The 16,457-nt window shown below is 42.1% G+C and overlaps 1 protein-coding gene across 15 annotated transcripts in view; it reads right to left on the bottom strand.

The window, feature by feature from the left end:
• The window catches only part of rapgef2b (Rap guanine nucleotide exchange factor 2b), a 102,935-nt gene that overhangs the window by 5,353 nt on the left and 81,125 nt on the right, over positions 1-16,457 (bottom strand). For 8 of the 15 annotated variants that reach the window (XM_075481886.1, XM_075481887.1, XM_075481895.1 and 5 more), the window contains 20 exons: positions 15,219-15,355; positions 14,208-14,366; positions 13,492-13,644; positions 13,225-13,389; positions 12,868-12,975; positions 12,579-12,782; positions 10,958-11,090; positions 10,566-10,842; positions 10,114-10,271; positions 9,817-9,831; positions 9,117-9,357; positions 8,368-8,751; positions 7,944-8,155; positions 7,332-7,455; positions 6,856-6,879; positions 5,476-5,699; positions 4,883-5,050; positions 4,359-4,508; positions 1,555-1,756; positions 925-1,445 (listed from right to left, as the gene is read on the bottom strand). In XM_075481886.1, the coding sequence (XP_075338001.1) occupies positions 925-1,445; positions 1,555-1,756; positions 4,359-4,508; positions 4,883-5,050; positions 5,476-5,699; positions 6,856-6,879; positions 7,332-7,455; positions 7,944-8,155; positions 8,368-8,751; positions 9,117-9,357; positions 9,817-9,831; positions 10,114-10,271; positions 10,566-10,842; positions 10,958-11,090; positions 12,579-12,782; positions 12,868-12,975; positions 13,225-13,389; positions 13,492-13,644; positions 14,208-14,366; positions 15,219-15,355 (3,759 nt within the window). The remainder of the gene's footprint in view (positions 1-924; positions 1,446-1,554; positions 1,757-4,358; positions 4,509-4,882; positions 5,051-5,475; positions 5,700-6,855; positions 6,880-7,331; positions 7,456-7,943; positions 8,156-8,367; positions 8,752-9,116; positions 9,358-9,816; positions 9,832-10,113; positions 10,272-10,565; positions 10,843-10,957; positions 11,091-12,578; positions 12,783-12,867; positions 12,976-13,224; positions 13,390-13,491; positions 13,645-14,207; positions 14,367-15,218; positions 15,356-16,457) is intronic. The other 7 variants (XM_075481892.1, XM_075481896.1, XM_075481901.1 and 4 more) reach the window with 4 other exon arrangements.

Genomic DNA, 16,457 nt, shown 5'->3' with positions numbered 1-16,457 from the left:
ACTCCTGGATCACTTTAGGTCATAATGGAATAGTACTGAGACTTATTTCATTCATAATGTCTAAGAACAAAGCCAATTTTAACAGTAGGTTCACTTCCTGTTTTCAAAACAAAAGCACCAATTGTATCGTAATGGCTTTCCCTATGATAAAAGGCAACGGGTATTTTATTTTGTGAAAATAACCGGAAGTGCGTTGCTCACTGCGGCTAGCTTTAGTAGCGCAGAATTCGTCGGAACAAAATTGTAAATAGCCGGTATTTTGTCAGATTTTTAACACGCTGGGGATCTAAACGACTACTTTCTCGCCTGAAAATGTTTCAAATGTTGCTAAAGTTTACAGAGTTTAGAGCTCAAGGGAAATCAGCTTCAGGCCGGCTGATTTCGGCTCGGGTAGGAGCGAAATGCATTGTGGGTAAACACTCTGCATACTGTCTGATCGATGAGTATGCCGTATGCAAGCATGTAGTATGTAGTATGCGGTTTCGAACACAGACTGTCTGTGGTTTGCTTTAGTTAATGAGATGTTATGTCTGCTTGCCAGAAGTAATGTGATGGAAGTTAATGGGAGCAGAGTGCAGAATTGACTTTGTTCAGTTCATCCATAAAACATAGGTAGAAGGTAGCTACACCTCTAGGTGGCCAGCTACCAGAGTGACATCAACAACAAAAAAATGCTGCAGACATTTCATTGGTCGAGCTCAACCACAGCAAGTGTTAACCATGCATCTGGATTTTTTAAGTTACACAATCACATCTCTGTCAAGCTAAATGCCTGGCATTTTTCTCTCTTAAGATGACATTTTAATAACATTTTTATGCACAGTTAAGTCCTGTTTAACCAGACCTATCTCCACATCCCTGTGTATCGACCCAAACTAGACCTACAAGTGATAATAAACAGGATAGTGGACATCCGTCACTCACAAAGTAGGCCTTTACCCCCGGCAGTGATGGGTGAAGGAGATGGCCGACTGAGCTGCTTCGCCTCTTCTGATCCGGTGGATGTGATGCTACTTGTTTCTGGGTCGGCATTGACGTCCTTTCCTCCTCTCCTTTTGATGGTGCCAGTGTCTCCCTCCGAGTCCTCTCCCCAGTATGCTGCTGAGGATGAGGAGGAGCTGGCAGATGCCCAGCTGCCCCTGGCCTGTGCTGCCCACAGCGCAGCGGGACCCCCTAATAAGGCCTCTGGTCCTGGAGGAAGTCCCCCAATGCCGCCTCCACCTCCGCCGAAGGCTAAGGTCTCCCAGCTACGTCCTTGCTGCATGGTCTGGATGTTGTCATGGGAACCAGAGGAGCAGGAAGTCCAGGAGCCGCGGCCGCTGTCTGCAGCATCAAGGGACACACGGTCGCCCTGATCCTGAGTCAGTTCCTCTGAACTGGGAGAGGAGAGCACTGTGGGGCAGCCGGCATAAATGCCCCGACAGTCCTGCATCGATGAATAGGACCTAATATGTATGTGTGGAAAAGGGTAAAAAAAGAAAAAAAGATGACTTCATCTCAAAACAAAAACAAAACAGATATTCTGACTAAGAACTAGGTGCTCCATGTTCTTACCCCAGACTGTACTGGTCAGGGTCAGTAGTGGCTCTTCTTTCCATCCGAGGCCCCCCCATGTGGGAGTCCCCGACACCTCCAGAGTGACGGAGTCTCCGCTCCTCCTGGGCCATGTCGAAGGAGGAGTTACTGACGAGACTGGAGCGAGACGAGATCTCACTGTGACCAGAGTCTGAGTAGGCGTCCCCCATCCTGCTATAGCCTGCAGAGTTAGACATGGCACAAGATAGATTAATGGAAGTTGTAATTATAATTAAAGACAGGACGTTTTTTTACTCTAATTCTTAAGAAACTGCAGTGGGAAAATGTTGGCATGTCCTCAGTTCTCTCTGTGTTTTATGTGTGAAATGAACTTGATTCGCCAAATTGAAATAATCAAAATCTTTGCCAGAGAGTTCAGTGAGACTTTAAAGCCGGATAAAGCCCGAAAAAGCTCTGTGTCAGCTCTACAAGCTGAAATAAATAGCGGTGATGTTTTTTTTCTTGTATCAGAAATCATCTTTCAATCACATACTCATCATCTCTGTGAGTAATAAGGTATCAAACTGCAGAAATAAGTATAGAGTGCCATTTCCAAGTCAGCTAACTACAGGTTAAAGGATGGGTCCATTAAATTCTGACTGAAACAGCAGTTTTCTACAACAATCTGGGTTTCAGCAACGCTTTAGAGAGTGGAAAAATTCTGATAGCATGACGGTACTGGGAATTGCGCAATTACGTGTAGGAAAGTATGGAGCAACCACTGGCGCAGACACATGAAAGCACATATTTTCTAGCTATAGGCAGCTGTCATAATGGTATTTGCTGTAGCTAAATAAATGTTAAACGGCAAAGTGGTCTTATTTTCCAGCTACTTTCAACATAACTTAACATAACAAAGAATATTCCTATAAAATGAAAAAGAAAGCCTTTACCATAGATTTGTGGAGGAGAAGTCAGAGGGAGTAGGTGTGAGTGCCAATTGTTTTGAAAGTCAGCACTGGGTGACCTCACCATAAAAAGGAATGCATCGACTCAAAGGTCCATGCACAGTACTGTGCTGTGCATGTATTACACTTTTAATGTCAGGAATAGTTCTCCAGGCCTTTTGAAAGACATTTTCAAAGCTCTTCTTTGGGATGTTGGCTGCCTTTTGTTCTGTCCTCTGTCAAGATGATCTCACACTGCTTCAATAATGTTGAGGTCCGGGCTCTGGGGAGGATTCATCCCTCCATCATTTTTACTCTAGTTTGTGTTTCATTTGGCATACCTCAGCCTTTTATCCCTGTTCCCCTTCCTTAAAAAGGCCTTCTTGACAGACGCCCTTCCATGAAAACCATTTCAGCAGCAGATTGATCAACCAAAAAACCAGATGCATCTCTCAGATCTGGTGTCAGGTCTTTGCTGGATTTTTTCTTTAGAACATTACTTTCAAATACTGTTTGCTGTAGATCATTTTCAGGCCTGATGGTTCTTTTTTTTGTCCTCCACTTTTCAACATTTTTTTTTTTAAGAATAAGCTGCACACCATGCTGAAATATGTAAATCTGTTTAATAGCTTCACCCATCACCTTGTTGTTATGTCGGTCAAACTTATGTCACCAAACAAAATGGGACAAATTTAGTGTCTTTGGAACAGCCTTAAGATATATTTCAAATTAGGTTCTTTGCCAAGTCGTTTGTGATGTGTCGACCCGATATTAGTTCATCCCATGAATTAGGAGCCTTTTTTTTTTTAAATGTTATAATGATTTATAGGTGGTTCCTCTGAAAATGTTCAGGTATAAGGATTACAGATGAGAGAAAAAGCAGGCAATGTCCAATAAAACCTTTAAAAGACCTTCAGAAAGCCTAAATAACTATTGCTCAAGACCATTTTGAAAGATTAGATGAAAGACTGGCTGCTTGAAAGCAAAATTTAAAGACACGAGGGATTACACTGCGGGGGTGCAGTTTCTAGACAAGAAGAGTTTGGGAAGTTTGGCTCCATACACTGAAGTTCAAAAACACTGCAGAAGTCCTTCGGGTTTCCAGCAATTGATCCTATTTAAAGGCAATCTCCAGCCTTGTGAATTTTAAACATTTACAATAAAACAGCAACAAACTAAGCACTTCAGGGCAATGGGTAATGCTGCATCTGAGCTGTTTGGAGCCTTTAGTAGTCTTACATTGGGGTGTGTATTGTGTAATGGACATGACTTCATTTAGGTCAGCGTCTGTTTTAAGACCTAAGAGATTTCACCTAATGCCAAATTCTCTGCAGCAGCAGCAGTTTTTTTTATTTTTATTTTTTATAAAAGGCACTAGTGTCCCTGATATGTCGGCCTTTGAAGCAATGCAAACATGTCACACTTTGTAGACTGGAACTGGGTGGAAATTTAGTGGCCTTGGTGTGACTTCAACTTTCTGGTTAATTATTGTCTTTTTTTTTTCTGTGGTAGGAATTTGCCAGTTAAGCGGCTTCTTGTAAATAAACCTTCAAGTGCAACTGAGTACATGATGAGGTAAACCCGCACTGTGTGTGTATATATATATATATATATATATATATATATATATAGTTTTTAACTTTTTCTGCCACTCTTGAGTTTGGCTGTGTATTCAGTGTAGCAAAGTTATCATGAAAACTATTTGGGTGTGAAACAACTGGAACCAAAATTAATCCTATTTTAGAGGTAAATTACTAGTATATTGTTACAAGAAAACAAACTAGAGCTATAAAATAAGAATACATGTTGGCAGCCACCAGGTGGCATTTGTGACACACTGTGTTAGAGAGAAGGCGCTTGAATTGTTGTCGGAGGGAGGGGGGATTATTGGCTTACCCTTCTTCGGCGAGCTCTGGGGGGAGGTGGGAGGGGAGGAGAGCTGGGAGGAGGCGTTGGACACCGTGTCCTCTGGCTGCCTCCGGTGCCGTTCAGTTCCCTCCTCAGACAGAGACAGGATCTTCTTCAGAGACTGGGGCGAACTGGTGCCTGTAGACATTTGCAAGAAATTGAGCACAATTAGCATGAGGAACGCTGCCATTCCCCGAGGGGTGCCAGCCTGCATTGTCTGGAATTTTTTTCTTGTATTTGCTTGTTGCCAGACAGCCTCTAGGTGGCAGCACTGCTATTGTCTGCAAATAACAGAATGGGGAGAGACGAAACAAGGCAATGGTGTAATGAGGAAGGACAGGCAAAAAGGAGATTTAAATCGGCTACTTTTTACTAAATGCGTAACAGTACTACCAACAAAAGAATTATATATACATACACCTGGTGATCTGTTTTAAAAGGTCATTTTGAGCAAGTATCAAATGAACTTAAGGTTCAAAGAATTGGCTGTTATGCTTAACATATTCTCTTACCAAAAGGCGGCAGATCCTTGACTGGCACTCTCTTTCGGGATGGGTAGAGGGCCACAGCGGGGACCTGCAGGGCCTGATTTGCTTTGGCCAACTGGCCCCTTTGCTGACTGGCAGCTCTGGACACAACTGGAGAAGTGTCTGGTCGTTTCCCACTAGCGTTCTTGGGCACTGAGTAGCGTGTGGGGGAAAAAAAATGAAAATAAAAAAAATGAAGTGAAATATGTGTCAAGAAGGACTCATGAGCAGGAAGGCATTTGTTGTCCAGATGAAGAAAACAACTGTCAGAGCTGTTGCAGTGAACATAATTGTGAGTTTTTCTCCACCATAATGAGTCTCTTTAATCACTGCCATGACAAGTGAGGTCTGGCATTGATGGTAAAAAGTGGCCAAGCTGCTGAGTAATCATTTCTTGAGTATTTGTGTCTGGGCTGTCTGAGTAAAGAACTTGGTGTACAACTTGAAAATTAGTGCAAAAAAGGACAGATCCGCACTGGGAGGCATTAAATTATAGGTTTATCTTCTACAACAAGTATTTCCTTTAAAAATCACCAATGTTATTGACGCACAAGTGTAAAGTTGTACCACACACTCACATGTACTGATGGAGGGTTCGCACTGTATCGAGAGCGTCTGCAGACTCTCCTCGTTGGTTTCTAGGCTCAGGTTGGACAAGTACTGTTTAACCTTCCTGGCCATCTGGGCGTCCTCGTAAAGCTTTTTGGCGTTTAAGAAGGAGCTGCGTCGCACCCGCTTCTTGTGCCCACCCGTCTGGCTGACGTCGAGCACGGCGGCGTTGGCACTACCCTGACTCAGAGACCTGGTAGTACACGCCAGCATCCGAGCATGGATAAGAACAGAAGGGGGGCACAAAAAAAACAAACAAACAGACGAAAGACAAACAAATAGAAGAGGGTAGAGAAAGACTTCATTAATGCACTTACACAAGAGTGTAAATGAGTCCATTTTTTAGGTATAACTGAGTGTTTAACACTAGGGGGCCACAGAGGAGAGGCATGGTGTTAAAACTCAGACATGCAGAGCAGAGCAGAGCTTTAGGTATTTCTCTCAACTCCAAAACATTCCACACATTCCAGGCAGTGGGAGGGGGGGGTTAGGGTTTACGGCTGTAGTCAAACAACAGAGGAGTAGAGAGGGGTGCTAGTGTAGCACAGTCATAGTTTACATTTCTGTGGCTTGAGTCAGAACTGGTAGTAATCGCAGTAAAAGCTCATGGTCTGAACCAAAAATCACCCTGAACATTGCCTTTAGTAATGTGGCTTCGAATGAAAGCCATGTTTGCTCTCGTCGGTGGAAAGACATTTAAGACATTTCATGGAAGCAGTTTCAAGTACTTACACCCTCACAACCTCATAATCACACCCTTAAGCATGTCATGTTTCCTTGATGAAGGTCTTATAATAATGAGAAAACAAGCTCATAATTAGAAGATAAGAAATAGAAGATAAGAATTTTGGATTCAAAAGGCACAATGTTACATTTGTGGGATGGAATCTTTCCTATTCTTTCCAGGTGACTAATGTGCTTGCATATGTTTCCCATTAAATGTTCAGTGTGCACAATGATGTCTCATTTGACCACAAGAATGTAAAGCATGAATAAGAATAATATTTGCATCAAGAATCTGCTGTTTGAAGACTGATAGGTTGGTAAAACCTAAAAGAAAGGTAAAAAGTGAGACTGCATGCATTTTGTGATAATACAACGTATCACAGAAGGTCACATTTGCTATTGTCAGCATAGCAGTAATGTCCAGTGTAACCTTATGTTAGCATATGTGACCTTTGTAATATTCTGTACCCTAAGGTTGATGTCAGGCAGTGTTAGTGTGACGACTCAACTCAAACCGGTTAATAAAAACAAGGCTTCAGAAAAGAAGGAAAGCAACACGCAAGTTGGCAGAAAGATGGGCCATGGTGCAGTTAGGGCAAAGGTTGAAGGGTCACCAAACTTACCCTAAACTTCTCCATTTCTTCTTCCTAGAGGGTGGGTGCCATAAACAGAGAAGCGTGGGGGGGGCAAAGGGTGTATGAGAAAAGAGAAAAAGAGAGAACACAAAGCTTAGGACAGGAAAGACCACCACGATCACCAAAGAGAAGCAATTTCACCAAAGACCCCATGTGACAGTCAGCAGAGAGGAAATCAAATGGTAAAACTCCATTAAGAAAAGACAATATAAGACACAGACACACTTTCACAGAAGCTCCGAGTACATCTTACGCTGACAATGTGTATAAAGAAACAGTTGCTGGAGGAAAGGGTTGCCAAAGGGAACAGCTGCTTGAAGGAAAAGCGTGATGCAGGAATTTAAATATATGTGAACTGGCTGACCCCACAGAGTCTGTCAGTCAGTGGAGTGCTGACTGGTCCAACAGGGAACATGACCCATCATTGATCTAACATCTGGATTCATTTATGAAAGTTTCCTTACCTGGTTCGGAACATGAGGGCCGGGTCCATGTTGACGGATGCCATGCGGCCAACGTGACGAATTTCTTTGGCAATCATCCTCAGCTTTTCAAAGTTCACCAGCCCATCAACTTTAGAGTCATTGCCTGTAAATTTAGGAGGAAAATACCAATAATCAATACCAACAGCTCATGACTATCGACCATGCGTTACTTTAGCTTATCTTAGTTTAGCAGTGACTGCATTTCAGCCTGGAAATAAATTATTGTTGGATTTGATGCACATTTAAATAACATCTTTAAATCACATATTTACAAATGTTTAAGTGAGTATTAAAAAAAAGGCAATAAAAGATGATTTTGCAGCTAAATATAGACCGCTGCATGTCCACTGTCATTTTCATTCAAAACCATCGAATGCAATAAAAACAAAACAACACATTTTCTCTGTTAACTGTGGAGGATACTTTTACTGAATAAAATAATCCGACTTACTTCTGCCTAACAATATTTCTGACACATTGTGCACATCAGCAGCTTATGAAAATCCTTTTAAAATAACCTGCACAGAACACTATAAGGTTGAATTAGCAACTGTCTGTGGGTGGTTTGTATAGAGATGTCACATTATCCACCTTCATGCAGGAAGGTGAGGTCCTTCTTGATGACAGGGAACAGGGGGATGACTGGTGGCTGGAGATTCTGATTGTTGAGGACATTTCTGTACTTGGCCATATTTCTAGAGGGGTCAAACAGGTCCTGCAGGTCTCCGAACAGCTTCTCATATTTGCTGGGCAACTTTTCCCACGTTCCCCTCAACCTGGAGACTGGAGCCAAGTTCAGACCACTGTGGGGAGAAGCACAGACACCAAAAGAGAAATTCAACAGTGGCAATCAATGCCAAGTATTTACTGTTAATGCAGTAAGAGAATTAACTTGTGAAGATGGGTCATCGACTATTGAAATCGAGGTGAAAGTATAACGGATGGAAGAAAATTACAAAGTGTAGGAAAGAAAGCAAATCTTTCTTTCTTTCACAGTTGTTATTTCTGGTCTCACCTGATGATGGCAAACATGGAGTTGAAGTTCTTGCACTCGCGACAGTGCAGGGCGATCTTGATGAAGTGCTTGATGTTCTTCATGCGTTTGAGCTGGTTGGGCTCTCGCGTTACTTCTGTGGCCACCCAAAAGGTCTCGTGGTTGATTGACTCCTCGAAGCGCTTGAGGCTGGCAGAGCCCGTCTTTGAGCGCAGCTTGAAGAGGTCGTCAATGTATTCGGTGGGCTCGATGGCACAGAAAAGCTCAAAGGCTCGCATGGAGAGCTGAGTGGCCACCTCCACAGTGCTGAGCTGTAACAAAGAGATCTGGCCCTCCCGAAGGAGGTCCTGGGCGTCCTCATCTGAGCACAATGTCTCCGTCTCCATGTTGCTCTTTAGGTAGTATCTGGCATAAGAAGAGGACGTGTAAGTTTTTTTTCTTTAAACATTTTTGGAGGAATCATATTAATCAACAATTAGTGTGAGGATTATTTGATGCTTGGTCTGACTCAGGATAAGTAAGTCTGAATATCTAAGCATTGACAAAACAACCAGAAATATGCAATAAGCTTGAGTTTTTGGAAAGAAATTTCAGGTTCTTTCACCTAATGTATAAGGTTATTTGCCCATTTATAACAAAATGATGTCACAACATCAAAAATCATGTAAAGAATAAAAAAAAAAAAAAAGAAAAAAAAGAAAAAAATGAAAGGAGGTTAAAAGAGAAATCCCTCTCGGTCTCTGTTTGATGTGGTGTTTGCTCAACATTACCTGCCGCTCAGCTGAATTCTGTCAGCTAGTTTAGAAAGCTGATCTGGTAACCGCCTCTGCTTGATGACGCCTTCTGGTGTGACAGACACCTCACAAAGGGAATAAGCCTCTGGTGCTGCAGTCAGGGCAAACTCCCTGATCGCCTGAGCCACCACCTCCTTAGCCGTCGTGTCCTTCCCGATCATGATGTATCGAGACTGCTGGTCTGCCTTGAACACTCGTAACACCTGGTCCGACATATCTGAGAAAAATCATGGTTATGAGCATGAATTCTTATCAATCTGAAATATGAGTGGTTTGTTAGCTTGTTATCCCGTAGACCAAGACGAAAGAAAGAAAGAAAGAAAGAAAGAAAGAAAGAAAGAAAGAAAGAAAGAAAGAAAGAACCCAGTGATTGTTGGCTGTTTTTGAAGGTTTAAGCGTGTGCTATTCAATCTCAATGGAAAAAAAAACAACAAAACACTCCACTATATTCACACCCACAAACCCCGTTTCCAATCATTCATCAGTTTGACTTGAAACACGACACCAGCAGAGCCCACAAATCACTCAATTGCCAAAACGAAAGCTGCATATCAACTGAATTTTTGATGCATCTCTCCATGAAATTATAGCCGCGAAGGATGTAAAAGTCTGAAAAGACTAACAAAGGCGGGACTGTGCTAAGAGAAGCAGCAACTTGACGACAGAAGGTACTCACTGAGTATAACGGCTACTGAAAAGAAACAAAACACGATGGACAGGTGTTAATGTTTATAGAGACTATCTCTCTATACGTGTTACATTCCTGTTTGCTGTTAAGGGCTCATAGATTGATTTAATGGATTTTAAGGTTAAGAAAGGATTTTAGTAGCTGCTAATATCTTTGGTTTGGTAATTGCAGCCTGTGTTGCAAATCGTTGAGCATCTCTTGGGTAATGATTTGTCAGATGTTGTACATTTGTTCCACAGGCTTCTCAGTCTCACAGTGAAGCACTACAAGCGGGTAAATACACACCAGGCTGGTTGTTGAAGTCGAGGATGCGGTGGTGCGACTGCAGGAGGTCCGGGTTAGACGACGAGAGGTTCCCGCTGACCGGCAAAGCTGGTGGGATCTGTTTGGACTGCTTCATCCCTACTATGCTGTCATCCTGTGATTGGCCTACGCAAACCTCACTATGGAAACAAGAGGGACAGCAGAACAGACGGAGGGGGAGTGAGATAACAGTTCTGTCAACAACAGGCAGAGGGCGATATGTGGATAGGTTTGAGAGTACAAGCTCCACGACACATTTACAACATTAATTTAACTTACACTGGGCAACTATATTTATTCATAGTTTGGCCATAAGATAGACCTACTTCATCTCTCAGTGCAATCAATGACTGTCAACATGGAAAGCTGTCTTGTACAGATTTTGTAATGAGTGTTGAATGGATTTTTTGTCCACCATTATTAGATCTTATTACTTGTATGGTTTAGGAGGCAGAATGCTGGTGAGCGTCTTATCGAAGATCTTCTTCAGCTTATTGCGTCCTCCAACTGAGTTGGACTTGGCCTTCTTGCTGACCTTCTCCAGGCCCATAACCTGCTCCACATCCACCGCCAGGTCTGGGATAGAGTAGCGACTGGCCTTCTTGATGTCCCCAATCTTAGGTAAGTGGGGCGCACCGTTCTTCCTATCGTGTTCCTCATCCACGTCCAAGTCGTGGTCATGCTCTGGCCGTGTTAGCAGCTCTTTAAACACTGATTGGGAAGAATAGGGTAAAAAGATGAGCTATAGACTTTAAATTCAGCAGCGGTTGAGCAGATATATAAGACATAGTCATTAAATTAAAGGTAGAATGTGACTATAGCTTACCAAATAAAGACATAAAAGCATTACCTAAAAGATTTGTCTTCACAGTTATGGACAAGTGGGTATTGTTCTTAAGAATTTCATTGGCTTTGCTGAGCTGAACATTCTCAAAATTCTGCCCATTGACCTCCAAGATCTGCGGAAGGAAGAAGAGATCAAAGAAATCCATCAGCTGATTTCTTAAGAGCGTGTACAATAAGGGAATGAGATGTTACCAGCCTCAGACTGGGTAAAAGCAGAGAGGGTTACAGCATTATGGCTAAAAGTACTGTTTTCCTACACAGAAACAAAACAAAAAAAAGAAGCCAAAGCCTTTTTGTCAGTGTTTGTCCTAACAATGAGTCTCTCATGCACAATCATAATTTTATTCTCAGCAGAGCAAATTAACGATGCAAATCAACTGCCAAGTCTTCTTTATAAGAACTAAATCTAATGCCTAATCTGAAGAATAACTATGTGCTTGGATTAAGAATCCAACAGCTGCACTGGTGAACTGTGCCACAGGAAGCAGTGACTGACCTCTCTAAAGCTACATGTCGTGTTATATCTTCGCAGAAATATGTCTCAGGCATCTATGTTGGAACTTCACATCATAATTACTAAACAGAAAGACAACGACCTTACAGCCTCTGGTATCTGAAATACTTTAGTCATTTAGTCCCATTTAGTCCAGCATATGGCTTTTGTATTAAGATTTGTCGGTTGCAAATCATCTTCTCTGTATTTATAGCTTGAAAGCTGTAAAAGTGCCGGATATTTGCATCCAAACACAATCTACTAACCAAGCTGCCGCTTCCTCTTTGGAGGAAGAGGAAGTCACCTTTAACAGTAATGTACAGTACCCCCCATCCATTTTTGACAGGTCTCAGCAACTTACAAAGCCAAAACTCTGTTTTGGGATCAGCAGTGATTAGTGCGATGTTGCCAGGAGCTTGCTGTGGAAAACTCATCCTAAATTGCCCCGTGAAAACCAAGGAAGATAACACTAAAGTTATGAAATGGTAAATCCAAAATGAGTGAATTATGACAGTAACCAAAACAGTAAAAAAATGAAGGCGTAAGTTGTGTAAGAGGGTAAATTCTTCCGAGGAAGTCTGCTTCTCTGCTTCCTTTTTGGGGAAACAGCTGCAGGGGATGTTTGGAGTCAAGAGGGCTTAACTCACATCCAGACACACACAAGATGGTTTCAAGGATTAAGAGACTTTGCTTAAAGCCGAGAGGCCTGCAAAGTGTGAAAATGGCTGAGAAGTCAAGTTGTGAGGAGAAAGTCAACACAGGGTGCCTCCAGCTACTGGCAAGTTCAATTTGGACTTTTCAAAAGAACCCTTTTAATGCTAGTTAAATCAAAATGAAAAACCAATTTCACAACAAAAATTAGCTTTAACAGAAAAAAAAGATCAATTCAAGTGCTGGTCTGTGTGACCGAGTGCAGGGATTTTTCTCCACAGCTGCAGCCAAAAAAAGAATTAAGGTGAATTTGAGACTGCTGGGAGGTTAAATAAACCCCAAAAAGAAATTCTCTGGAAAAAAAAAAAAAAAAAAAAAAAATCGAACCAAAAATACATAGCAGATATTACCCTCCATCAATATCTTTTGAAGTAAAATCGGAGATGAGGACTCTCACCTGATCCCCACGCTTAAGGCCGGATTCTGCTGCCTTGCTCCCTGGCTCCACAGCCTCAATGAAGATGCGGAAACCTTTTTCCTGACCTCCGAGGAGGCTGAATGCCAAAGGAGAGTCCCTGGACGGCTTGGTTAATGTCACCAGCCGTGGCTTGGCTTTAGCAGCACATGCTATGTTTAACAGTCTGAGGTGCCCGCACATTTTCTGTAAAAAAGAAAAAGTAATCAAATACACGAATCAAGCTTTTCAAAATGATTTTTTTTTTTTAAGGTTTAGGTAATACACTTACTTCTTTCTCCAGCATGTTTTCAAACTCCTCCAAAAAACGAGTCATGGCAGAGTCACCCTCAAAGTCATTGAAGTGATTGTTTACCCACAGCAAGACGACCCGTGTAACCTAGAAAAATCACAAGACCAACACAGATCAAGATACAGGTTCATGCTTGAGTAACTAATGTCATCATCATCCCAAAATTAGCCAAAGATTGGTGGGAAATATTCTGGAGTCTCCACATTTTTGTATACATTTACATACACCAAATTCTAAAGGACTAACGTGTATGTTAAACAGGTGTTATGACAGATGACACATTTTCAATCAGAATTCTGTAAATCAAAATGGTTTGAGACTCTATTCTGCCCATACCTTGTCCCTGAGACTGGAGTCGTGAAACCACTCCAGGAGCTTCTTGCCCACGACCATGGGGCTGGAGAGGAAGGTCCTGTAGGTCAACAGGAAGTCCTCGATGTAGGTGGGGTCCACCACTGAGTGCTCCTCCACCAGGTGCATGGTGAGGCGCTCCGGCGTGCCCTAAGGAGGAAGGTTACAGTGATTTTGATTTAAAAAGCCTTTCAAATAATGTGATCATGCGAGACAACCATTGTGCAAAATGTTTGAGCGTTGATTTGTCACCTTGATGACGATGTGTCCTTTCCTGGTTCCGGTGCGGTCCAGTTCACGGTGTTCCTTCACCATGACTATCTCGCCTTCCTCCTCAACCTTCTGCATGTTCTTCTCCACCTGGTTGAGGATGCAGCAGTAGTCCTGCTGTGCTATACAAACAAACTGAGAAAAAAAAAAAGAAAAGGGTCAGCTTAAACCACACAAAACTTGGAAATATATAAGTGCCATATTTCTATTACGGGACTGAATTAAGCCTTACTCTGTTTGTGTAACGACTACAAGCAATATGAAACAGCTAACAGAGTAAAACGACCGACTACGTAAAGATTCTGCCTAAAAATAACAAAAAAGGGCTTTCTAGAATCTGCAGCAAAGATTTTCTGACCCAGACCTGATGAACTCAGGAGACTATAAAGATGCTAATGTCTTAACTTTCACTGTTTAGCATATTATTCTCAATAAACATGTGATGCAAATAGTGTGATCTTGCTGTTTGCACAAGATGGCCGATTCTCTTTAAAAAATGACTGTTTCTCACATATAAGGGGACGCTTTTGCTCAGAGCAACTCTCTGTGTCACGAGTGCTAACACTTTCAGTACAAGTGGGTCACAGCAGGATTTAATAACAGTAGATGACAGGGCTCTTGCCACTGAAATGCAAAGGAAATTGACCTGTTAAAACTAAGAGTGTAACAGATCAACCCAAACCCAGCAAGGATCCTACCTGGCAGTCGTCCACCTTGGTCTTCATGACACCCTTCATGTACTCCTTCTCCATGGTTGGTGACACCCCAAAACTGTTCCCCATATACAGGACCTCTGTCCTACTGTCAGGGTACGTCACCTCCACCGAACCGTTCAAGATCACCGACCATGAGTCCAGCTGCAGCGATGACACAAACACACAGCAGTTAGAGGTTTAAAGGAGAAAGAAAACACAAGAAAAATCTACTGGAGAAACTACAAAAGGGAAATAAAAAAAGAAACACAATGATATTAACTATTTAGATGAGATGAAGTGTTATATAATAATATTTCAACAGCTGGTGCACGTTAATGAGTCAAAGTTATTTATATAAAAAAAAAAGAACCATATGCAGTAGCTATAAGGCGGTGGCAGGACTAACAGATGGTTTCTTTCTTTCCTCAGAGGGATGCAGCAATAGCAAGAGGCTGAGGCTAATAAGACAAAGTAACACACTCTTATTAGAAAGAAAGAAAGAAAGATGTTTTTCTTAAAGGAAAAATATGGACTTTTTTTTAAAGAATTATTCAAGAGCTAACATTTACGAAACTCATATCTGCTGCCCTGACAGCAACAAATTGTTCACTGAACCTGGATTTATTTTTTAAAGCGTCCATTAACAATTCAAGCCAGGCCTTAAGGACAAATGCTGCTCTCCATTGTTGAAGTTCATTGTAGTAAAAACAGGTAAATTGTATTATCTATGAAAACACATGCAATGTCTTGGTCTGAAAGAAAAAAACACTAAGTGAGTCCAGCTTTTGGTGCCTAAGGGATCCTAGAAGGACCCGGCGATAAGCGATGTCAGCTATTCAAGTTTAATAGAGCAGAAAAAAACATGAAATGGAAGAAAAGTTATTGGTGTGAAGAGATGAGACTAAGGTTCAGTAACCAGAGAAACACACACACGCACACATGTAAACACGGTTTAAGGGAAGACACAGTCACCAGACATGGATTATGTGTTCATGATTATGCAGCAGCACGCACCTCCTCTCCATCATTGAGAACGATGGTGCCGGCGCGCTCGACCACTGCGAAGACCATGACCGCGCAGAGTTCCCTCCTCACTGACATGGTCATGTTAGCAAACGCTGGCAGTTGATGCATGAACTCCAGTAATTGCTCTGTGAGAGGGACAAAAGGAGAGATAGCAGAGGCATTTAAGGAAAAACAGCAAACACACGAGTCTCTTGGCAAGCCTGCTGGAGCATCTCCCTCCATGACACAAGCCTGAGGCCGAGCTTCAAAACGGATCATCAACACCATCATTATGGGGCCCACCGAGTACTCATTACATGCAGAAGACAAAGCCAATTATTGATTCTATTGACATAAACATTGAGGCAAGCCAAGAATAATCGCCGACAAGTCACCCAATGACCTTTGTCTTAGTTAAAGGACTTGCTGAACAAACTGAAGTCATGCTAATCGTAGCGTCAAGGCAGATCAAATTCAAACAAACAGTTAAATTTCTATTAAGGTCTCTAATCATGATAGTGACTGTACAGAATTTACATATTTCTTGGCCTAAAGGCCCGATAAAAAATGAAAATGTCTCCTCAAAAGACTAAATTAAAAAAGATTAAGTTGAACTAAATGCATGATATTTCCTCTTGAAAACCATAGTTATATACTTATTAACTGAGAGAAAGGATGGAATCTGAATAAATACAACTTTATAAATGCTGGAACCATGAACTGATCATTTTTTTAAAATCTGAATGAACAAAGACTTCAGTATTGGGGTGTGTCACCGAGGAGAAATCCTACATGTAAAAGAAATTCAAGAACACTCTGCGGGCCTCTCATCTGATGGCTAAAAAAAAAAAGAAAAGAAAAAAAAGAAGGGAAAACACCCCTTTCCTCCTCACCATCTACCATCCATCTCTCCTCTCCTGCCTGTCTGGTGCACTGGCTGACCTGGGCTTGGCATGGCGACAACCTTGTGCATGAAGCTGCAGTAGCGCTGAAAGTTTAATGCGCTGGGAGAGGTGAGGCGAGAGGATGTGCTGAAGTGACCTAGAAAAAGCCTGCCAGCAGAGGGAGGGGGGTGTGCGGCGGGAAGATGAGTGAAGGGGGTGTTGGCACTCGCTTCTTCTCTCCCTTCATCCAGTGTATCATCCTCAAGTCTCCATCAGCAGCTTAGCGCTGCCTGTGTGTACTTTTTTTTTTTTTTTTTTTCTTTAAACATGCCTATCGTTAGTGATGGAATTGAGTCATAGCTTA

This window comes from Odontesthes bonariensis, chromosome 13, assembly GCF_027942865.1.
Source record: "Odontesthes bonariensis isolate fOdoBon6 chromosome 13, fOdoBon6.hap1, whole genome shotgun sequence".
Taxonomy (NCBI): domain Eukaryota; kingdom Metazoa; phylum Chordata; class Actinopteri; order Atheriniformes; family Atherinopsidae; genus Odontesthes; species Odontesthes bonariensis.
This window is presented reverse-complemented; position numbering and strand designations above follow the sequence as displayed.